This window comes from Pinus tabuliformis, chromosome 9, assembly GCF_031772625.1.
Source record: "Pinus tabuliformis cultivar Carrire ecotype Pingquan chromosome 9, CPIR1, whole genome shotgun sequence".
Lineage (NCBI taxonomy): Eukaryota > Viridiplantae > Streptophyta > Pinopsida > Pinales > Pinaceae > Pinus > Pinus tabuliformis.
The window spans coordinates 821,398,649-821,419,681 of NC_142307.1; the positions used below are offsets into that span (position 1 = coordinate 821,398,649).

Here is a 21,033-nt window from a genome sequence, read left to right on the forward strand (position 1 = left end):
TAAGTCAACAACAACAATGCCTAATGGAAATCAGGAAAGTACCATAAAAATGTTTAAGGAAGTTTAAACAAGAAAAATTCCTTATCTACATCCGAATCACAAGAGTAGACACATTAATCAATCTACAAATCTATATCACGCAGAACATAAACAAACTTATGTTTCGAAGAATATTGAAGTGAGCTCAATCTGGTCATATGATAACTATTCACCACACATCTCCAAGGATCAAAAGATTCCCCAGAAGATTAATCTAGGATGGTCTGATCTGTTTTCAATACGAAATTTCTGTCTATCACTCAGAACATCATATCATCTTGTATCAACAAAGATAAAAGCTCAGAACAAGATATTCTGAACAACAGAAGAGATATGATTCTTTATCAGTAAGCTTTGAGGACAAAGCTTTTTGAAGGAGAGGGCAATCTTATGAACATAAATTATGTAAAAATAAATAAAAATTGATAATAAAGAATAATCATAATAATATAAATATAATAATAAATAAAATTAAATTAACTAATGATTAGTTAGTTAATAATGAAAAGGCATGTCTTAGAGACATGCCTGTTTGTGAAAGGGTAATTACCTAGCTATATATACAGGACCCTCATTCTCATTTGTACTCGTCCTACATCAATTCTTTATATAATATACAATTTACACTTACTATCCTACTATGGATGTATTTGTCTATAAAGTATTTAAATATTTTCGTTGCATATACAACTTTTGGTCGTTACATACTATCTCCTTCTCTCTCTCCCCTTCTCTGCCCCCTCAAACATCTCTATGTCTTCCTCTCTCTCTCTCTTTCTCTTCCCTCCTCTCCTCTCTTGCTCACTCTATCTCCATCTCTCCCTTACCACTCCCTCTCTCTCTCCACATCTATATCTCTATGTCTTTGTTCTTTCCTCTTTCTCTCCCCTCCTCCCTCTCTAATTATCTCTCTTAAGTCCTCTCTCTCTTCCTTCCTCTTTTCCTTTCTCTCCCAACTTCATATGTCTCTCCCCCTCATCTCTCTCTCTCTATCTACCCTTCAACTCTATAATGATCTCCCTCCCTCTCTCCCCCTCTCTCCCCCTCATCTTTATGTCTCCCTCTCACTCTCTATCTTCCATCCTCTTCTCTCTCCCTCCATCTCTCCCTTGTCATGCCCTCTCTCTATGTCTTTGTTCTTCCCTCCCTCTCTCTCCCCCTCTCTCTATGTCTTTATTCTTCCCTCCCTCTCTCTCCCCCTCCAATTTCCTCTCTCTCCCTCCCTCTATCCTTCTCTCACTACCCTCCTCTCTCTATTCATTCCTCTCCCTCTCTCTCTCTCCTCCCCATAATTGTTTCTTTCACTCTCACTTTTTCTCTGCCCTCTAGATTTGTCACTATCTCCTTCCTTCCTTCTCTCTCTCTCTCTCTCTCTCTCTCCATCCATATGATCGAGAATTGTCACTAATTGTCACTTCGTGTAATCAATGATATATGTACTAATATATTTTACATCTTAATTTTTTATTGTAAAATGAGTAATGGTTTTTGCGCGTAATATTGATAAGCCATGGGATTGGCACATGTAATTGTAACAAAACATATTTATATGTTAATAATATCCATGATTAAGAATCTCGTTATATTGTAAGTACTAAGTTCTTAAGTTCTTATTAATTAAATTTTAATATGGTTATGGAATCATTATTAGTCCTTGCCGAAATCTAACAATTGATTTGCCTATTGATAACTATTAGTTTAGCATTGAGCAATACAAATTATAATGTTTAACTTTTGAAAATAAATATTTATTTTCCAATTTATTAAAAAACTAATTTTCAAACATTTGATTGGACCATAAATTAAGGTCTTATTACAACCTTTGCATAATACATTGCCATGTGGACAACTATCTTACATATTTATGCCATAATTTATGGATATCGTTGCAATATTCATCTATGTTTTTTAGATATTTTTGTAGTGATTTTGTACTCTTAAGCTTTGCAAGAAAACCATCCACTTCCCACCATAATTTAAGTGGGTCTTTGGAAAAAATGGATAGGAATAAGAAGTAAATAAATATACTTACCTGGAGTTATTTCCCACCATTATTTATGTTTTTCTCAGCACTTATGTAAGAGTGCAAGCAATTTACTTATCCACTTCACATCTCAATTTATTAGTTCTTGCCAAAGCAATACTATATGATGATTTGTCTATCCACCTCTATTAATTTCTAACTTGACTTGGAGGGACTAAGCTGCCATAAACAAAATTACATTATAAAAATTTATATTTTATTATTTTAACTTTTTATTATTAATTGAACCAAGATTTAAGTGTTTACACTTATTTACACACACTAGAACATCTCCCCCATATTTGGCTCTATATTACTTTTAACTTATTATTTTTTAATTGAGTCCACATATAAATGTTCATGTTTACAAGCATTTACCCCTACACATCCCCCCCTATATTGGTATGTAGAGTGCCTCTCTTCACAATAATTTCATGGATAGCCAAATATTAAATTCATTAGTAGCGCAAATGTCCATAACCTTTGAAAAAAGAGAAAATCCTGATAGAATCTTCCTTGTATGTTAGATAGATCATCAACATTAGCACTAACAATTTCAACATATAACTATAAGCAATATGATAATGTCTATCCAATGAGACTTTCACTTGCTTTTATTTCTCTTCCCAAAAAACTAGATTTGTAATATATGTAGGCTTTTGGATTTTTTTAGGAAAATTGCTTTAAACATTTCTATGGTAGGCACATTAAGTATTACAATTCAAGGGCACTTAGAAGTTCAAATTTCATTTTGGGAAAACAAAAAAACTAAGCATTGAGAAAGGTGTGTAACCTAATTAGTGACTATAACAACAGGTTGGGGAGAGGCAAACTTTGTAATCCTACGACACTGCCTAATATTGCATATAAGAAAAGCAACTTAAGGACCCATCACATCAACCATTGGTAACCTAATAAGACTCATAATAGAAGATCTCATGACAAATTCTGGCTTGAAACACTGTATTCAAATGACATGAGCTAAACGATTGGGCTCACTGGCTCTATTTTCAAGTAGAGATTGCAGTCCTGTTTAGAGACTAGATGCTGTACCATTATTTTCCATCTAAATATTCCAGAGAGAAGGGTAATCCCACAAGATTTTTCTTGAAATATATATAATGTTTACATTCCATATTTCCATTTTCCTTTATAAGCATTATTCATGAATTTTATATATATCATCCATAATAAGTTGTAAAATCTACCTTGACTTTTGTCGATTCAATAATATTTCAACTAAAGTAATAGAAGTAAGATTAAAATTACAAATTTGTGGATGTAGTAATAATAATTGTGTCAAAATTTTAATTGATCTAATGTCATCCCAATGATTGGGATGACCAATTTGATTTTTCCATTGAGAAAAGTCTTTTCTTGGCAAACAAAACCACATTGAAACACTGCCAAATGAAAACACAATAAAGTTTACTTGTTGCATCCACTTCACCCTTGCAAATTTCTTTGAAGGTGATTTACAACAACCCCACGCTAGAGTTGATATAACATTGTAATATAGGATTTACAGATAAGTAGATGGCCTAGAATTGAATAATATATCTTTCATTTTAGTGTTGAAATTAAGAGTTTCCAAATTTCAAAAGTAGTTCTCTTCATGAATCTCCAACTTTTGATTCAATTAATTAATAGGAAATAAGTTAGTGTAAGAAAACATTATAATTTCTCATTAATATTTTTTAGGTAACATATTTTGAAATAAATGGTATTTATGTTATAACAAAAATAGCATCCATGGTAAATTCTTAATCATGTAGAATATAAGGTTAAGGTAACAATAATCAACTTTAAAAAATAAATATATTAGAAAGTGAGACTTAAACATGGTAAATCTTAAATTTTTAGGATACAAAGTCCACAATAATCAACTTATTAGGTTGAGAGGTGCTTTACAATATGAGGGAGATGTTGTAGTGCAATATTAGGTGAGAAATTTAAAACTAAAAAATTAATGTATGGGAGAAACATAGCAAAGCATTTGAAGAAAATAAAAATGAATGTCTACTCAATTCAAATAAAAATTAAAATAAATGTCTACTCAATTCAAATATTCATATTACTCATATATTAACATTATGCACCTATAACATAAATTCAAATTCAAGGCATCAAACACTTTGAATTGAAATTACAAAACAAAATATCATATTAATTGAAGATATGCCAAAGAGAATATCAAAAGATAAGAAATCAATATATTTCTCTATTATTAGTTTTGTAGTTTAAATTCGAATTGTTTGATATCTTGAATTTGAATTTATGTTATGTGGATAATGTTAATAAGGATGACAAACACTCATTTTAGTTTTACCCACAGAGAGCACCTACCAAGCTAATTATTGAACTAATATCTACAAATAATAGAAGAAGAAAGGCAAGACAGCTGAAGTAAGAATATATTAAATCAAATAAGTGGTTTTAAAATGCTTTTAAAATCAAACATTTTAATATATATATGGACAATCATTTTTTTTTTAAATCTAAGTTATAGATCCATTTTACTATAAAAATTGAAAGAATGATAATTTGTATTTGTAATCATGATATTTCCAAAAACTTGAAGTTTAAATTTAATTAATTAATATATTAAAACTTAATACTTATCATATTTTTTGGGTAGCTCTCTCTATATAGTATATTCTATGCATTGCATATCATATTAAAATAACTAAATTTAAAAATTATAAAATATATTAAAAGAAAACCTGATATGTATTATGAAAGTTTTAATAAAATTAAAAATAAGAATAATTATTTTTTAATATATTAAAAAAAAATGTTATATACATATATATAAGTATGTGAAGTTTATACTTAATATAAATAATATTATAGAAGTTTAGTATATATTTATTTTAATTTTAAATTTATATAATATAAATAATATTACACAGATTTAGCCTATATTTATTTTAATTTTAAAAAGCACACATATTTTGAAGGGGTAAAAGTTTTGAAAATTTTAATTTATAGTTGAAACAAATCTATACTAATTAAAAATAAATATAACAAATAGAAGGTAAAATAATAACAGTTTAAATCTTTTTTACGAGCTTTATTTAAGTCAATCTAGGTCAATACCAGTTTCGCTCAATATGATTTATGATCCATTCAAAACTATGTGGAGTATTTTCAACTGAAATATAGTAGTGAAAAAAGGAATTAAAATTCAGCCCATTTCATTGCATCCTGCAAATCAGGGAGCATAATAGACACTGTAATCGGTTACATATCAAAATCGATTTTGAAAATGCCTCAATGTGTATTATTGACATAACGTCCATAGACCCTATGGTAAACCGTCCATCGCAAACATTTTCGTTTCATATAGAAGAAGACAAGAATTGATGACGATATGTCCGGTCTGCAAAACCTGAAGCATACTTATTTTGAACTATCTTCACTTCGTTACAAGAGGCGACTGCATTGAATTAATCAATGAAAGAATTATGATATTAGAAAGAGGGTGAGATATGGAAGCTCCAACTTCCAGGTATATACAATTATATATGAGATGGGCACTTGGGTTATCATCATGCCTGCAAATTATGACCTAACCATGCATTAGCCGCTTGTGGTCGCAGAAGGAAAATGCAGACGTACACTAAACTGATGTCAAATTAAACATGTAACTTGGCTTTGACCAAAACTTAGAGTACGAAAATAAGTGTGTCAGCTTCCTTCATATACAATTACGATAGAAGTGTGACCTCTGCCCACACCAGCGGAGACTCCTTTAGATCTGTCGTCTTATATGATGGGTTGATACCAGCTTCAAGCACACTAACGATCTGATTCATGGAAGGTCTCTTTGTATGGTCATCTTTAATGCACAGCCTCACCACATCACAAACTGTTTGGAGGTCACTGTAACGAAAATGCCTGAGTGAAGGATCAACCAAATAGGAAATGACCTCAGGGACCTCCAGATACTTTTGTGCCTGCATAATCAAAGTTCAGCTTTAGTTTCCATCTAAGGTTTTATAAAATTTCGATGCAAAGAAAGTAGATGCCTATACCCAGTCAAGCAAGGATCCCTGGTCCTTGGAATATGGAAATCTCCCAGTGATAATCTCCAGTAGCAGGACTCCAAACCTAAACAAGTTCAATTCAATATCTGTTGCATCTCTTTCCGAAGATTCTACAGAATCACGAGCCACTGATGCAGTGCCCCTGAAGATTGACCTCTTTTCGTTCTTTGAAAACATGGTTTTCCATATCTCAAAGTCTGCCAACTGAAAAAAGGAAAAACAAAAGGGACTTAGTGTATTTACAACCGTTCAAAATACTATTCGTTATATATGGTATTATTAATTATTCAATGATTGTGCATTCTAAGACACCTTGTAATTGCGTTCATGAGAATAAAATTGACATCGACACCGTCACATTCATGAGCATAAAACTGATATCGAAACAATCAAAATGGAGAAGCAATAGACAAAAACCTAACCACAAATTTTTAAGTTGCACAAAATGGATATGATAAGAATCTTTCGAGCGGATATGGAAAATTTTAGAAAATCAAGTTACCATACATGTGGGATATATAAATGTATTTTATATATATAAAGGTTTAAAAAGTGAGCATTTTGCGTAGAAATTTTTGGATCAAATTTAACCAGCTTTTTTGAAGTTTTCGAGGAAGAAATTAGAGGATATACAAACGGTTTTGATATCTTTAAGTATATATTATTTAAAAAAAATAATTTTTATTCGTATTCAAATTCATATATATGAGATAAATAATTAAAAAGTTTATTATTCATAGAAAAATTATCTAGTGATGGAGCCAATTATTATTGATTGCTATTCATGACTGTAAGTTGACTTATCACTGTTATTCAAGGAAAACCACACTCACTGGTATTACTCTCTGGAAAGTAAGCTTTCACTCCTGCCAGATGCCTCTAAATTTTTAAACCATTAACGTATTTCCTTCCGATAAACTCTCAACCGAACAAAAGAAAGACAATTTTAAAACATTCTTAGCAATTTTAAAACATGGTTAACTTTTATTAAAAAAAAATTGTTGATCCGTATATATAATCTCAAGACATTTAACTTTCAAAATATCACTTATGGAATTTTAATCTGTTTAGGCTCTTTTAATAAGTTGATTTTTAAATTTTAATTATCTTGGCACAATCAAAACCGTGGAAACAATCGATCCGCTGACCAAAATAGCCGAAACGACAATGGGAACTCATGCCAATATAACGTTTCAAAAATCTGGAACGTCACTGAACATTTCGACCGTGTTTCAGATAAATTTCTTGCTTCTGAAACATGAAAACGCATTTCGTACAACTCGTGTTTATGCAATGTGAAAACGCATTTCCGAAGCCTCGTGGTCGAGGTTCGAATAACATAGCACAAAACGTTATATTGAATCTTATTTTCTTTTCTTGAGTTTGAGGAGGTTAAGAATGGAATTCACGTAACCAAATAGTTTCATCCTAAACCATCACCACCCACCTTTGGCGAGAAGTCTTCTGTCAGGTACACTGCATTGGAGTCCAAATCCAAAATAGCTACAGGAGGTACGAGTTCATGGTGCATGTACTGCAAACCGTGTGCCACTCCTACTATAATTTTCATTCGAGCAGACCAGCTTAACTGCCCCGGCTCACCATCTGAAAAACAATAACAATAGTCGACCTCTCAAAATCTTAATCAAAGCCTATGAATATGAGATGCACTAAACCAATAGCATAAGATGAAACTGTAAGCGACTCACAATGAAGATGCTCGTATAGTGTCCCATTTGAAGCATATTCAAACACAAGCATTCTTGTGAATGGCTCATTTTCTGCGCAATATCCCAACAATTTGACAATGTTTCTGTGGTTCAACTTTGCGAGGTCTGCCACCTGAATGACGTATCCTAAAGTCAACCGTTATTTTTAATGCAAAATTTAAATTCAAAAGCACCAGAACAAGATAAATTTTGACTTTAAACCAGTATTTATTAATGGGCCAACCTTCTATTTTAAAACTCAATCTAATTGCCTGCAATTTGGAACCGTCAAAACCCCAATTCACCCGCACCAATATTCCTGGAGCATGGTCCAGAAAATGTAAACTTCGGAAGTACTATTGAAATCTTAGGTTGCTATCCAAAAGCAACGTAACAATCTGAGGTCAATACCTAAGGGCCAAGTCATAGAAGGCAATAGTTTAGGATATATTCCCTGTAATAACCACAAGACCCTAGCTGGTCAATCTAATGCAATAGAGCATCCGGAAGGCATGTCGAGAAATGGAGAAAGACGTGAAGTTCCTAGTAAACTATTCCTCAAGATATTCTCGGTATGGGGTCATGTAAGAACACATTAATAAACTATACCTGCAAGCAAATACCGGAACAGAAAAGATTACATGAAGAAAGATGTGAAGTTCCTAGTAAACTATTCCTCAAGATATTCTCGGTATGCGGTCATGTGAGAACACATTAAAAAACTATACCTGCAAGCAAATACCGGAACAGAAAAGATTACATGAAGAAAGATGTGAAGTTCCTAGTAAACTATTCCTCAAGATATTCTCGGTATGGGGTCATGTGAGAACACATTAAAAAACTATACCTGCAAGCAAATACCGGAACAGAAAAGATTACATGAAAAACAGTTTGATGATTGTCAAATTATTACCTTTCTTTGAACATAAAGTTCTAATTGGGTGGTCCAATCTTCTCTGGCAAAGCGCATGCTTGTTACGGCAATTTCTGTTCCCTGAGATGTTATACCTTTATAGACCATACTATCAGGAGATGAGCCAATAACGTTGCTGAAATCTTCACATGCTGCTTCAAGCTCTTCTCGACTGATCACTGGAACGCCGTTGATATCTCCAACATCTGCTAGTAATGGAGAGAATCAGTTTCACTATTACAGTTTGTAGCGACCTTGTCACTTCCACGTTACATGAATTTGCGAACCAGGGAAGAATGGTCCATGAATTCAAGTTATATCCAGACTCCGTACATCCTTATGGTTCTATCCTTTAAGGTTTGTATATCTTATCAACCTATGCAGATCTTGTACACTAATTGAAGTTATATATATTTTTATATTTTGGTTTTTTATTATAAACAGTAACGTAGCATTGTAGATATTTAAGTAATTTTTCTAGTCATCTAATATGTTTCATCATCAAAGTAATACAATTGTAGTAATACAATTTACACAACAGGAAAACGAAAATATCTTTATTTCTTTGAATACATTGCCTATAAATTCAAAACGCCCCTTTTCCCAAGAAAAACAACATATTGTGACAAGTATTTTTTAAAGTTCCCTGCCATTTACTCTAAAGGAGAATGTCGCATGCCATTTGTGACATTCACAGCATGTCACTCTTATCTGATACACAAGAGAACCCTAGGAACATGGAGAAAGTAGGGATTACCTGTGATCAATGCCTTTTGTTCATGACCACTCAATAATTTCTTCCAAGGAATTATTATGGCAGCATTGGTTCTGTGTTTGAAGATGGTCATAACGCCAGCAATCACAAAAAACAAAGCCACAACACTTCCCATGATAATTTCAAGAGGCAGTAGCCAAAGAGGCTTCGAAATTTGCCTTCGTTCAGATGCTTCATGTTCTTGATTTCCATTCCTGGTATCGTTTCGTGCTTGGTTCCATCCAACAACATTAAATTCTGAAGAGAAATTACGAGAATGTTATTATTTTGTATAGTAAAATTAAAACTAGACGTCGGTAATAAATACTTTTCTAATTTTATGTCAATAAAATTGTTTGAGGTCCATAACCAATGTAAGAAAGGTTATTTGTTGTACCCTCTAGAAACCCAGTATTTCAGGTTATTTTCTCTACCTCTATAAAGCCCAGTATTTCATTTACCAATATAATGAAGTGCAAATTTACGCAAAATAGGCCACATGTTTCAACTTTCAAAATTAATTATATCCACAACCCATGACTTGCAGCGTAAATAACCCAGATATATGTGGTTGCATTACAATACATTTGGACTTAAACGGGGCTATGATAACAATGTTTAGAGTAATGAGGGCTATGATAACGGGGCCATATTATTCTGTTAATGAGCGAGAGTGCCTATCAGAGACTCGAAAATTCTAGCTTATTTTGTTTCTTTGCCTCAAACCATGCATGTTTAGAGCAACAGGCCATATTTTTCTGTTAATGAGGGAGTGCCTATCAGAGACCCGAAAGTTCTAGCGTATTTTGTTTCCTTGCCTCAAACCATGCATTGGACTTTTGCTAGTGTGTGGTCGATCCTTATATTTGATGGGTCTAATTTGGTGCCCAAAAATAGTTGGCCCCTCACAGCATTCTAAGAGATTTTACTATATTTCAGCAGGAATGAGTTTGTTTGTTTGTTTTTTTTGTTGGTCAAAGTTTCCTTTGTCATAAAGAAGTTAACAAGTCAAATCTGAACCCAAGGTTATGTATATATATATATATATATATATATATATATATATATATATTTATTTATTGTAGTGTAACTTATTGAATTTAACATTAGAATATAAGAGACTCTTAACTCGCTGATAAATCAAATTAGTCACACAAAATAATGAACACAAAAGAATTTTAGAAAAAACATTTGAAGTAGGATAACACCATGAATTATTCTTCAAGAAAGGAAAACACTCATTAAACAATGCTTGCTACAATTACAACACTCTTCGCAATACCATATATATATATATATATATATATATATATATATATATATATATTTTGTAGTGTAACTTATTGAATTTAACATTAGAATATAAGAGACTCTTAACTCGCTGATAAATCAAATTAGTCACACAAAATAATGAACACAAAAGAATTTTAGAAAAAACATTTGAAGTAAGATAACACCATGAATTATTCTTCAAGAAAGGAAAACACTCATTAAACAATGCTTGCTACAATTACAACACTCTTCACAATACCTTATTGAAATGGTTGTACTTTATATAGTTTTATCTATACCTACTACAAACATTTTAGAGAAACTTTGTAGCACACAAAACTATCTAATAAACCTTTTTATATTCACTGCCTTCACACAACTAGATGGGACTTGATTACTACAAATGCTCTCCATAAATAGCAATACATAACCATCTATCTATTATTGTTTCCTTTGGGTACCTCCATGGTTACCCCATATTACCCTTGGTATACTACATTCCACCTGCCTTCACATGTTTCATTTTCGAAACTTGGGAAAAATCCATACAATATGATCAATGAAGCAATGTAGCCAACTAGAACTGAGCACTAGCATCCATCCATTTTAGTGAAATGTGAACATGGGTCAAATTGCTTCCTTGCTACCTTGATTTGGATTTTGACTGGTCCTTGCTATGCTACTTGGATATCTCCATGCACTATTGTTATTCCTCCACGTACTTCTCAATTGGTGGTCTTTTTGGTGTCATGTTGGTCGATAATAAGTTTGTTGATGCACATGCGCTGGTGTTGATGACTATTGTTTTTCCAGGTGGTGTGGGTGGCGATATACATCAATCTTAGTTTTTGGGTTTTTTGCTTGGACTCTTCAACGTGGTGTTTCTTTGAGTCATTTAGCTCCTTCGCTTTTTCTTCTTGGGGCTTTTCTTCATGTTCTTCTATGTCTTCTTCTTCATATGGCCTCTTGGGCCCTCTTGTTTATTAAGAAGCATATGCTAAAATATGATTTCCTTTTTCTTATACAAAATACTTATAGTTTTGTGTGAGTTTTGCACATCAATACTGATTGTACCACTTGATTCCATCCAAAGATATCATCCACATCATTCATATCTATGGCATGAAAATCAATGTGTAAGACATATTTATCGATGGTGAGCTTCAAATCTTTAAAAATTTGAACAAACTCACCATCAACTTGTGTGCATTGGATATGTTCTATTGGAACTTGCATGCTATTATCCAAGTGAACATTGATAAAATTACACTAGCAACTAGGGTTAATAGAAACAATGACCTTCTCTTTATGAATACATCCATGAACTTATAATATAGATTTTACACACGAAAATAAACCTTTGGTCTTCCTTTTATCATTCTTATTAGCATGAGACCATCTATCTCAAAGTATTTGTTCAAAGGCTTCATAAAAGTTCCATCATCTTGTCAACATTAAACAACCTCCACCATAGTAAAGAATTTTCTTTGAAACTTATATTAAATTTCCACCCATTTCCCCATGTTACATTCCTTTAGAGAGGAAAATAATGTAATGTATGATGATGACAAAATGAAATGAGGGGAGTCTCTATTTATACAAGATTCATCCCACTCATTTCTACATTAATACAACTAAAGAAGCCCTAATTACAAGTTTAATAAGTGTTCCACAATATAGAGGTTACAAGCCAACCTCATAGCTCAAAAACATGACAAAAATTCCATAAACTCCCAAACGTGTGGGAGAAAAGAATTCCTCAAGCATGACATCATCCTCCAAATGAGCTCTAAATGCCACAAATAAGTGTCGTGGCATAATGAGTGCTCCATACTCCAAGATGTAGCTCCTAGATCATGGGCATGACTCCAAAGTGCCTCCATACCAAGACGTCACATCCATGGTGCCCAATGTCACCCTCCAAAGGCAAGAGGAGTGACACGATACTCTCTCACTCAAGAATTGGGGCTCAAAAGTAAGTCGTGTGCAAGCCGTCAACTATCATCACAAAGACGACCGTCATCATTCTAGCTTCGAAACAAGTAATGCCCATCTAACAGTGTCAAGGCCAGCCTGGGGGCATCTTGGCTCCACTAGGCACATCATTAATATCTCCAACACCAAGCTTCATGGGCTCAGTGTTTCAGAATCTGGGGGTACCTCGGAGTGTCAACCATCATGCAAGGTCATCCAATAGCTCAACATTTTTCTCTGGAGAGGCAATGCCAAATCAACAAGGTCATATTCTCTCTCTAGAATGGGTAAAACAACCTCTGCAATGTTTTTGAGAAAGGAGGACAATCATCTCAAAGGCCTTTGTTGTTGTGATGAAGCCACTTGATAAAATCCTCTTAAGATCAAGTGAAAATCAGCAATCATTAGGTACAATAACCATAAATGCATTATAGTGGACCATACCTAATGCTAGGGGCATAATAATACTTCACACAAAGCTTACCTTCAAATATATAACTAGATCGAGTCTTGTAAACAAGTTACCTCCTTATGTTAGGGATGGTTAGATGGATAACCCTATTAGGTGTTTCCAACCCCCAAGGGGAAGTGTCAGCTCCCAAGTTAGGCCATCAATCCACTTGTGTGTGAAATGGTAGCAACAAAGTGGAAATGAACCCAGGGTAGGGTGTTACAACCATGTGACTAGCTAATGGTGGTCCAACATCCTTAGTGTATAGATATAAGGAGGGAGAAATCATGGAGGAATGAGTTACCCCTTTCCTCGGCCTGCTTTTTCCACCCCTCTGGTGTACCTTTTACTTCTTAATGATTTGCTTTTATTTTGGGTGCATAGCTCAAGAGCCCAAGCTTGCTTTTTGAGATTTAGCATTTTAATACCCCTTAATGATGAATTGGATTGTTGCTCATCAAGGTTGGGACAATACAAGAGTTCCTTTTATGGATGGAGCATCATGTGCTTGAGGAACTAGGTAATGGCTAATGAGGGGAGTAGAGCTCATGCTAGAATTTTACCGACGCACTAATCAAATGTCCTAGCTATATTTTGCATTTTATCTTTTTATTTCATTGTGGCTTCCGAATGCTTTTAACTTTCTTTTAGCTGCATCAACCCCTAGGGCAAATTTTCCCAGCCTAGACTCAAGGATGAGGATGAAAAGGTGCCAATACCAATACCAATGACCAATGACCACTGGACTACTCATCCTTGAGTCCCACTGGACTCCTCATCCTTGAGGTCTCGGAGGTCCCACTCGACTCAGTCAAAGACTAAACTCCCAGGTGAAATGAAGGAAAAAGAATACAATGAAGATTAGTGAATCATCCAGTTCACCCCTTGATCCATATTAGTAATGCCCAAAAAGATCAAGTGAAAGAACATGATAACAAAATGGTTAAAGTACTTGCAATGGATGACCCACCTTCCTTCAAGAAGAAATTCCATGTCATGTACTAATCAAATAGGGCTACTAGCGAGTTGGCTGTCCAAAGAAGTTAAAAATTTTCTCCTATAAATTACCCACTTTTTGGTTGGTGAGTAACAAAATGACATGAAGATGGTTTGTCATATATAGCAGACTAGAAATTTAACAATTTTACTAGTGCCTGCTATACCTAAGCTAGATGTAGCTACCTAGACTGGGAATGCTCCCAAGCCTATATCGTTAAAGATTATGTTCAAGTATAGGTACCGTTTCCTCTTTAAAGATTTGTTTTCTTTACTTTATACTATTTTAAAATGGATCCACTGAAGAATAGAACAATAGATAACTATATATGTCAAGAGAATGTTGTTATCTGCATTACCATGTATCATATAATGAAAAAGTGAATGTAAAGCTTCTCACATACCACACTGCTCCTGTGGGCGTTGATGCAGATTGGCTCCATTGTCTTGCAAGCAGTTCCATTCAAAACTAGATCTGTATTCAAATTGTTTAGAGTTATCAGGAGATAATTCGTAAAGAAATGGATGGAAATCATGGGACAATTAAATTTATTTTCATATAAATGACAAATAGCTCTGCATGACAATTAGTGAAAGTTAGACTTTTATCATTACCTTGGTAAGTATTTCAAGCATATGGGAATTATTCCAACAAGAAAATTATGAGAGAAATTTGCGATCTTCAACTGCTTTGAATCGCACAGGCCAGATTTTCTTCCCTGCACATTGTACCTAACATGGGATATACATAAATGCTGTTACTAGCTTTTTAGAACTCCACACATTTCATTCAGAGATAAGTATGCCTGGAAATGCATAATAGCAAACATATGCCAATAAAATATAATGCTGCATGAATCATTTGCAACTTCAATGTATTTCATAGTGCAAGATGGTTGTTTTGGGGCATTCAAAACTCTCAATTTCCTGTTTCAAAAAATATGACGCATGATTCCATCATATTTTTATTCACAAGTATAACAGATATATTTGCATTGCTTGAATGGAAACTATATATAGAAGCCATCCATGTTCCATGAATACTTCCTTGATTAATGATTCACTGAAATTGATCCAAAGGTCTATGCCACGGTGAGCCTATCTGATTCAACCTTGGATGTGTAATGTCAAAAGTTAGAACACATTAGTAAAACTCAAAACAAGTTTTTGTTCATGCAAACGAGGAACAAATTGAATTTGATTTATTGTTTCTTGTTCCAAGCAAAGAACAGTACAAATTAAGGAAATACGTTTAACTTCTTCTAGGCTGGCTCTTCTCCTTTATTTTCTGCTTCGCAAGCAGTTTCCTAACAAGAATCATCTGTGAGAAGAAACTATGTCGTAATAATAGTAACTAGTTTAATATCTATTATAAACAGTGATCTGCTGTTAAAGTTTTGGTACAATATGATTATTATGTCTACAACTAACTCATGAAAGTCCTTTGTAATGCCCAATCCAACATTACCTGGATTCTAGTTAATGATATTTCAACAGACTATTCATAAAGCCTCCCTTTGCAGTTATCAACAGACTAATCATAAAGCCTCCCTTTATAAACTGCAATATTACACCACCTTTGGTAGTTCCCACGGATATCATTTTCAAAGCTACAATCTTAACATCTGTAGTCTGTTTTTGGAATTTGACCTAATATTATAGACCCATTGGAAACTACTTCCCAACGAAATAGAAATTCTACATCCTACTTGCACAATAGTTCTCAAACTCACCTATCACAGATTGGTCATGTTTGAAACCAACGGTATTCTTACTCAGAAATTACTTTTGTTATTTTGTTGCAGATCATAGTTTCTGCTACTGGTTCAAAATGCATGGCTCATTTCAATTTTCATGGGCTCTCCTCTCATGGCCTCACCAGCACAGCAGAGAAACCTTGGAGACAGTTGCAGGTTGCAACTTGGAGACATTTATCACTACCTCATTGCATCTTCAATGGAGTGTCCTACACATGGATGGTACCCAAGGGCTTAGGACCACACGGATGATGTAAGCTTGAAGGGCCCTGGATGAAGCACTACCTACCTTGGGAAAGTCCAAGGCACACTTATGGAAAGTTAGGGATCAAACAAAGGCCCAAGGAGAAAATGCCTACATTTAAAGGTGCCATGTGACACTAAAAGTGTACTTGGCATGGTCAAAGGCCCACTTAATGTAGAGTGCTTGTTACCCCTCATGTCAGCAAGAGTACATATGAACATTGTTGCAATATTAATCACCACCATTATAAGCTCAAGTTCACAAGTCAAAAGCAACGTAAAAACCATGTAAGGCCTTGAATTAGGTATCCTATGCCTTGTATCTTATCATTAAGTCTGTATCTTGTCGCTTTGGTTGGACCATGGCTGGCCCCTTGAGGTTTACTTCAGGGTCCTTTTGTCCTGTACAAGATTTGAGGGGTGTTACCACTCAAACCAGCAAGGGACCTAAATGGGGTTCCTAAGAGGGCAACTGTTAGGTTAAGGGCAACAGTGGAGGCTTAGCCCACTGTCACCATAGCTAAGTCTCCCTGCTCTTTACGGACTTTCACCAATGGGAGGAGTCTCGGTAGTGTAGGGATCACTTGTAAAGTATATGTCAATTGATAGGTGAGAAGTGACCCTGGAAACCCTTTCCCAAGGATGGAGTGAAGAATGAAACTTGCTTGCTCTTTAAGCAAGGGACTTGGTCCACCAAGGGTAAGGGGTGAGGATTGGAAGGTTGAGGGAGAAGGAATAGGCTTATAGGCTAAGTTCTCAATCCCTATCATCCTTGGGAAACTTGGATTCCCAAATGGTCCTTGACAAATAATCTTTATTGGGAAGTGGGACCACACGGGGCCAAGTATACCCAGTCCAATTTTGGGGATGGAATGTAGCAACCAATGATATTCCTATCCTAGACAAGGTGAAAGGAAAGGACAAACAAGAATATTTACCTCGAAAGGTTGAAATGATCCTGTTGAGGTCTAGTCTTGGGGAAGCCTAGGCAAAATTCGATCCTAGAGCTAGGGCTTGGGACTCCCAGAGATTCCACTGCTAGAATTGCCTCAAATTTGGAGGAGAGGGAGGGGACCCACCAACGCAGTAGCCTGTAGGAGATCGAAGTTTTTCCTTGGGTCAATTCCCGGGAAATTGATGCCCTAGGTGACCTAATGGGGCTAGACTTGGGGAAAAAGGGGAAAATGGTAAAAAGAGGGTTGAAATGATCACCCCTTTTAAGGGGCCAGTGCCTTTCACTTGGGGATGTGGAGTCAAGGATGGTGATGAGTAAGAACTTGGTTTCTTGATCAAGGAGGCCCAAAAAGTGAGCTTCATCTAATGTTGAGAGAAATAAAAGAAAAGTGACCTTCAAGCATTTATACTTCAAAGAAAACGATGCAAGTTTATCGATACAAATAATCTCTAGGATATTTCATTCATATAACATTGGCCCATACATTAAATTAGGTAAAACATGCTCAATTCCACATTTTGATTATGCAACAACTAGCCCTAATTTTAGTAGTATGCAGCAACAAGAATAATAACATCAAAATTTACTTACAATGTTATAGATTATATCCAACCAGCGTTTCGTTTACAAGACAAAGTTCCAAGACAAGATAAACAACCCAAATCCATACGTCAAAATTCACCCATCTCCAAAAAAATATCCTCCAAGGAAAAAATGTGAAGTTCTCTATGATTAGAGAGATCCCAAGTCAAGTGATGATACAAATGAATGTATCTAACATCAATATATAGCCTCCTAAGGAGTTCGAATTAGCCTATGGGCCTACATTAGCCCCTAATGATAAAATAATGTGCAAATAAAACCCCTATTTGTGACAAGCCCACCAAACTAGCTCAAAAGTGTAAAAATAAGCCTCACAAGGGGCCAAATAATAATATGTACATGTCATAAGGCCCTCCAAAGGCTCAATATTATCCTGAAGTGCCACATTGAGAAATAAATTCCTTAGAATATGATGGACAAGGGGGTGGCCCCTTCTTCTCCAAGTAGTAGACCTGTGGTGCTCCTAGTGGGTCCGAGGGCACTTAAATGACCCCATGGACCTCCATATGAATTAGAGATGCTTGTAGATCCTCTGCAAGGGTCCAAGTGGTGGAATGAATGTTGCCATGACATCGTACAAGTCCTGGGACACCTGTCAAAAGTGTGGGGTTCCTGTGGGGACCTGCTACGCATAATGTACCAAGCATATCACCATCATCCCAAAAGTGGATCGCGAGTAGTCTCTGAGCATCCATGAAGATCCGTGGAGTGTTGTTTGCTACTGTGGAGGCTCATGGCTCTCTATGCATAATCCACATGTGCCAATGTAGACCTCTGGGGGTTAGGATTCCATATAGGGAAACCAAACCCAAATGGAAACCACCTGTAATCCTGCATAAGATCCAATGCGTCCCCTAGGCTTCCAGTACAACCAATCATTAAAATAATTGGGTAAAAGAGCTTACAAATCATGGATAACAAAGTGGGCACTTCATAATGGCATGCCCTTCCGTAGTGGGTTTTGGCATGTGCTAGTGTCTCCAAGCTCCAAAGGGGGTTAGCCAAGTACCTTATTAGGTGGTTTCAACCCTTAAAGGGGATAGTATGTCCAAGGTACATCCCTCTAATGGGGCTAGCAAGTGACAAATAAGTGGAATGAAATAGGGAATGAGAGGGGCAATCTTAGGCCACATAGTGGGGCATAGGGGTAGCTAGATAAGGGGAAGCCCACAACTGGGTATGTAATATACAGGAGGGACAAATCGTGGTACATGAGGTGCCCCGACCTTGACTTTTCCACCCTTCTTTATATACCTTTTCCTTTTATGAATTTTCTTTAATTAATTGCTCAGGGCTCAAAGGACAAGAGCATGATATGTAAGATATAGCAGCACTTACCCCTTTCAGGTAGGGTGGTTCATTGCCCTCCAGGGGTTGGGAAAATCATGGGTTCCTGAATGATAGAGGAGGCTCATCTAGGGCCTATGGAACCACGGTGATGGCCATGGATTGGGTACAGCTCATGTAATGGCTTTTGGCCATGTGCTAATTATTTTTGTCATGACCATCTTTTGCATTTTGTGGTACAATTTCCTGTTAAATGTGGCCAATTATGCTTTTCACTTTTTCTTTTAATACCTTCAACCTTCAGGGAATCATTCTAGGCCAAACCCAAGGTGGGGGCAAGGGGATAGAGAGGATAGCCCTATGTGGAACTAGAATGGGAATGTGGACCCAAGTGGGAGAAAATATGAATGGGCGTATAGTGAGTGGAAAGGGAGTAATATGTGCATGTAAAGGAGCGAGACCATGCACCCAAAGTCAAGGTTTCCCAAGTAGTATTACCCTAGAACCAAATGGTCAATAAAGGAGATCCCACGAGACTAAGATCCAAGGGTAACAACCAAAAGAGATCAAGGGGACAAGAGCACAAACCAAGCCCACTCTTTCCGCCAAATCCCCTGATCAATCCATACCCAGAAGTATCCATGATAAGTAAACTCAATGCTCAATTACCAAATGACAAGACATACGTTTAGATTCAGTAGGCCCACCTTCAAACATATGATCAATACAGGTGGGTGAGGGACCACATGGCTGGCTTAGGTGGCAGAGAAATGGCACAACGAGCTAGTAGGAAGCATCAAAAGGCTGTTGGCTACTGGCTGAGGCTCATCATGGAGAAAAATTTCTTTTGGGATATCACCCACGAAGTGGTGGGTAACATCTGGCTCCAACTGGGACGTGATCTCTCGAAGAAGTGGACAAGGTTGCTCGAATGGGAGGTCACGAGAACTCCAACAATCTCTTGGCCACCATAGACCTGTCATCTGCACAAGTCAAAGATCAAAGCCACGGGGCAACATGTTTTTCATAGTGTCTTATGATCACCCATGCTTAATGTTAGCCCATAAAACCAACAAGAAGTAGAATATGCAATTTTTAATCTAAATGCAATCTAATCTATCATGAGAAATATCATATGCGGTTGGTTCTAATGGAAAAATCATCATGCAATGCATTCTACCCTAACATGCATATGACAAAGCTTCTATTAAGTGTAATCATAAAGCCAATGCAACCAACATGTCATCAAGTCAATATAAATATGCTTGCTTGTATGATTACTCATGCAGCAAACCCCAAAGCAAATGCAAACCCAAACACATGGAGGATGCTGCGGGTAGGAGGTGGGAAAATATGATGCCCAAACATGGATGATTATGTGAGAAGAGGTAAGAAAAGGATGCAATCTAGTCCATGAGATCTTCTCTTGCAACCAAAATATAGAGATGTCAACAACCAAGCTCATAAACTTTTGATGGATGGCCACCTCTGGCACATCACTTCCACCATTGTCCTTATTATTTATGTCATGGCTTATGGCCTTCATTGAGTTATGATTAGTAGGAAAGGGAGGCCGACGAGATGGAGAGACACAAGTAGGTTGCACATGATGATCACACTAGAGAGGGGATACCATGGAGTGATTAAAACCCTGAGGGTACGTCCAAGGAGGAAAAGTATAATCAATGAAGGTCTCTTCCTTGACACTATACTCAGGAGGGAGGAGGGGCTCACAGTTACTTGAGATCATATGACTAGAGGTGAGGGAATCATTTAATGAAGACTCAAGATGATGAACAATAGGAAAAAGGGAGGAAGAAGTATTGTATTCAACAAGTTTTGCTTTCCCAAGATCATAATCTAAAGGCTCAAGTGATTTGAACATAGAATCATACTCATGAGAAGTGGGAGCCTTATCAGTTTCCCTAGTATCAAAGATAGGGTTTCTCCTAAAAGGAAAATTTATCACTTCCAACTGCCCCTCTTTATGCAAAGGAAAATGAAGATT

The 21,033-nt window shown here is 35.8% G+C and overlaps 1 protein-coding gene across 2 annotated transcripts in view; it reads right to left on the reverse strand.

Annotated features, from left to right (window-relative positions):
• Nucleotides 1-5,154: 5,154 nt before the first annotated feature.
• The window catches only part of LOC149151315 (putative LRR receptor-like serine/threonine-protein kinase At1g63430), a 170,314-nt gene continuing 154,435 nt past the window's right edge, over nt 5,155-21,033 (reverse strand). Inside the window, exons 6-13 of one of the 2 annotated variants that reach the window (XM_089439384.1) lie at nt 14,796-14,912; nt 14,585-14,655; nt 9,491-9,745; nt 8,734-8,939; nt 7,821-7,953; nt 7,559-7,716; nt 6,100-6,315; nt 5,155-6,021 (exon numbers count right to left, since the gene is read on the reverse strand). In XM_089439384.1, coding sequence (XP_089295510.1) covers nt 5,773-6,021; nt 6,100-6,315; nt 7,559-7,716; nt 7,821-7,953; nt 8,734-8,939; nt 9,491-9,745; nt 14,585-14,655; nt 14,796-14,912 — 1,405 coding nt within the window. In that variant the 3' untranslated portion in view covers nt 5,155-5,772. The remainder of the gene's footprint in view (nt 6,022-6,099; nt 6,316-7,558; nt 7,717-7,820; nt 7,954-8,733; nt 8,940-9,490; nt 9,746-14,584; nt 14,656-14,795; nt 14,913-21,033) is intronic. The other variant, XM_089439383.1, reaches the window with a different exon arrangement.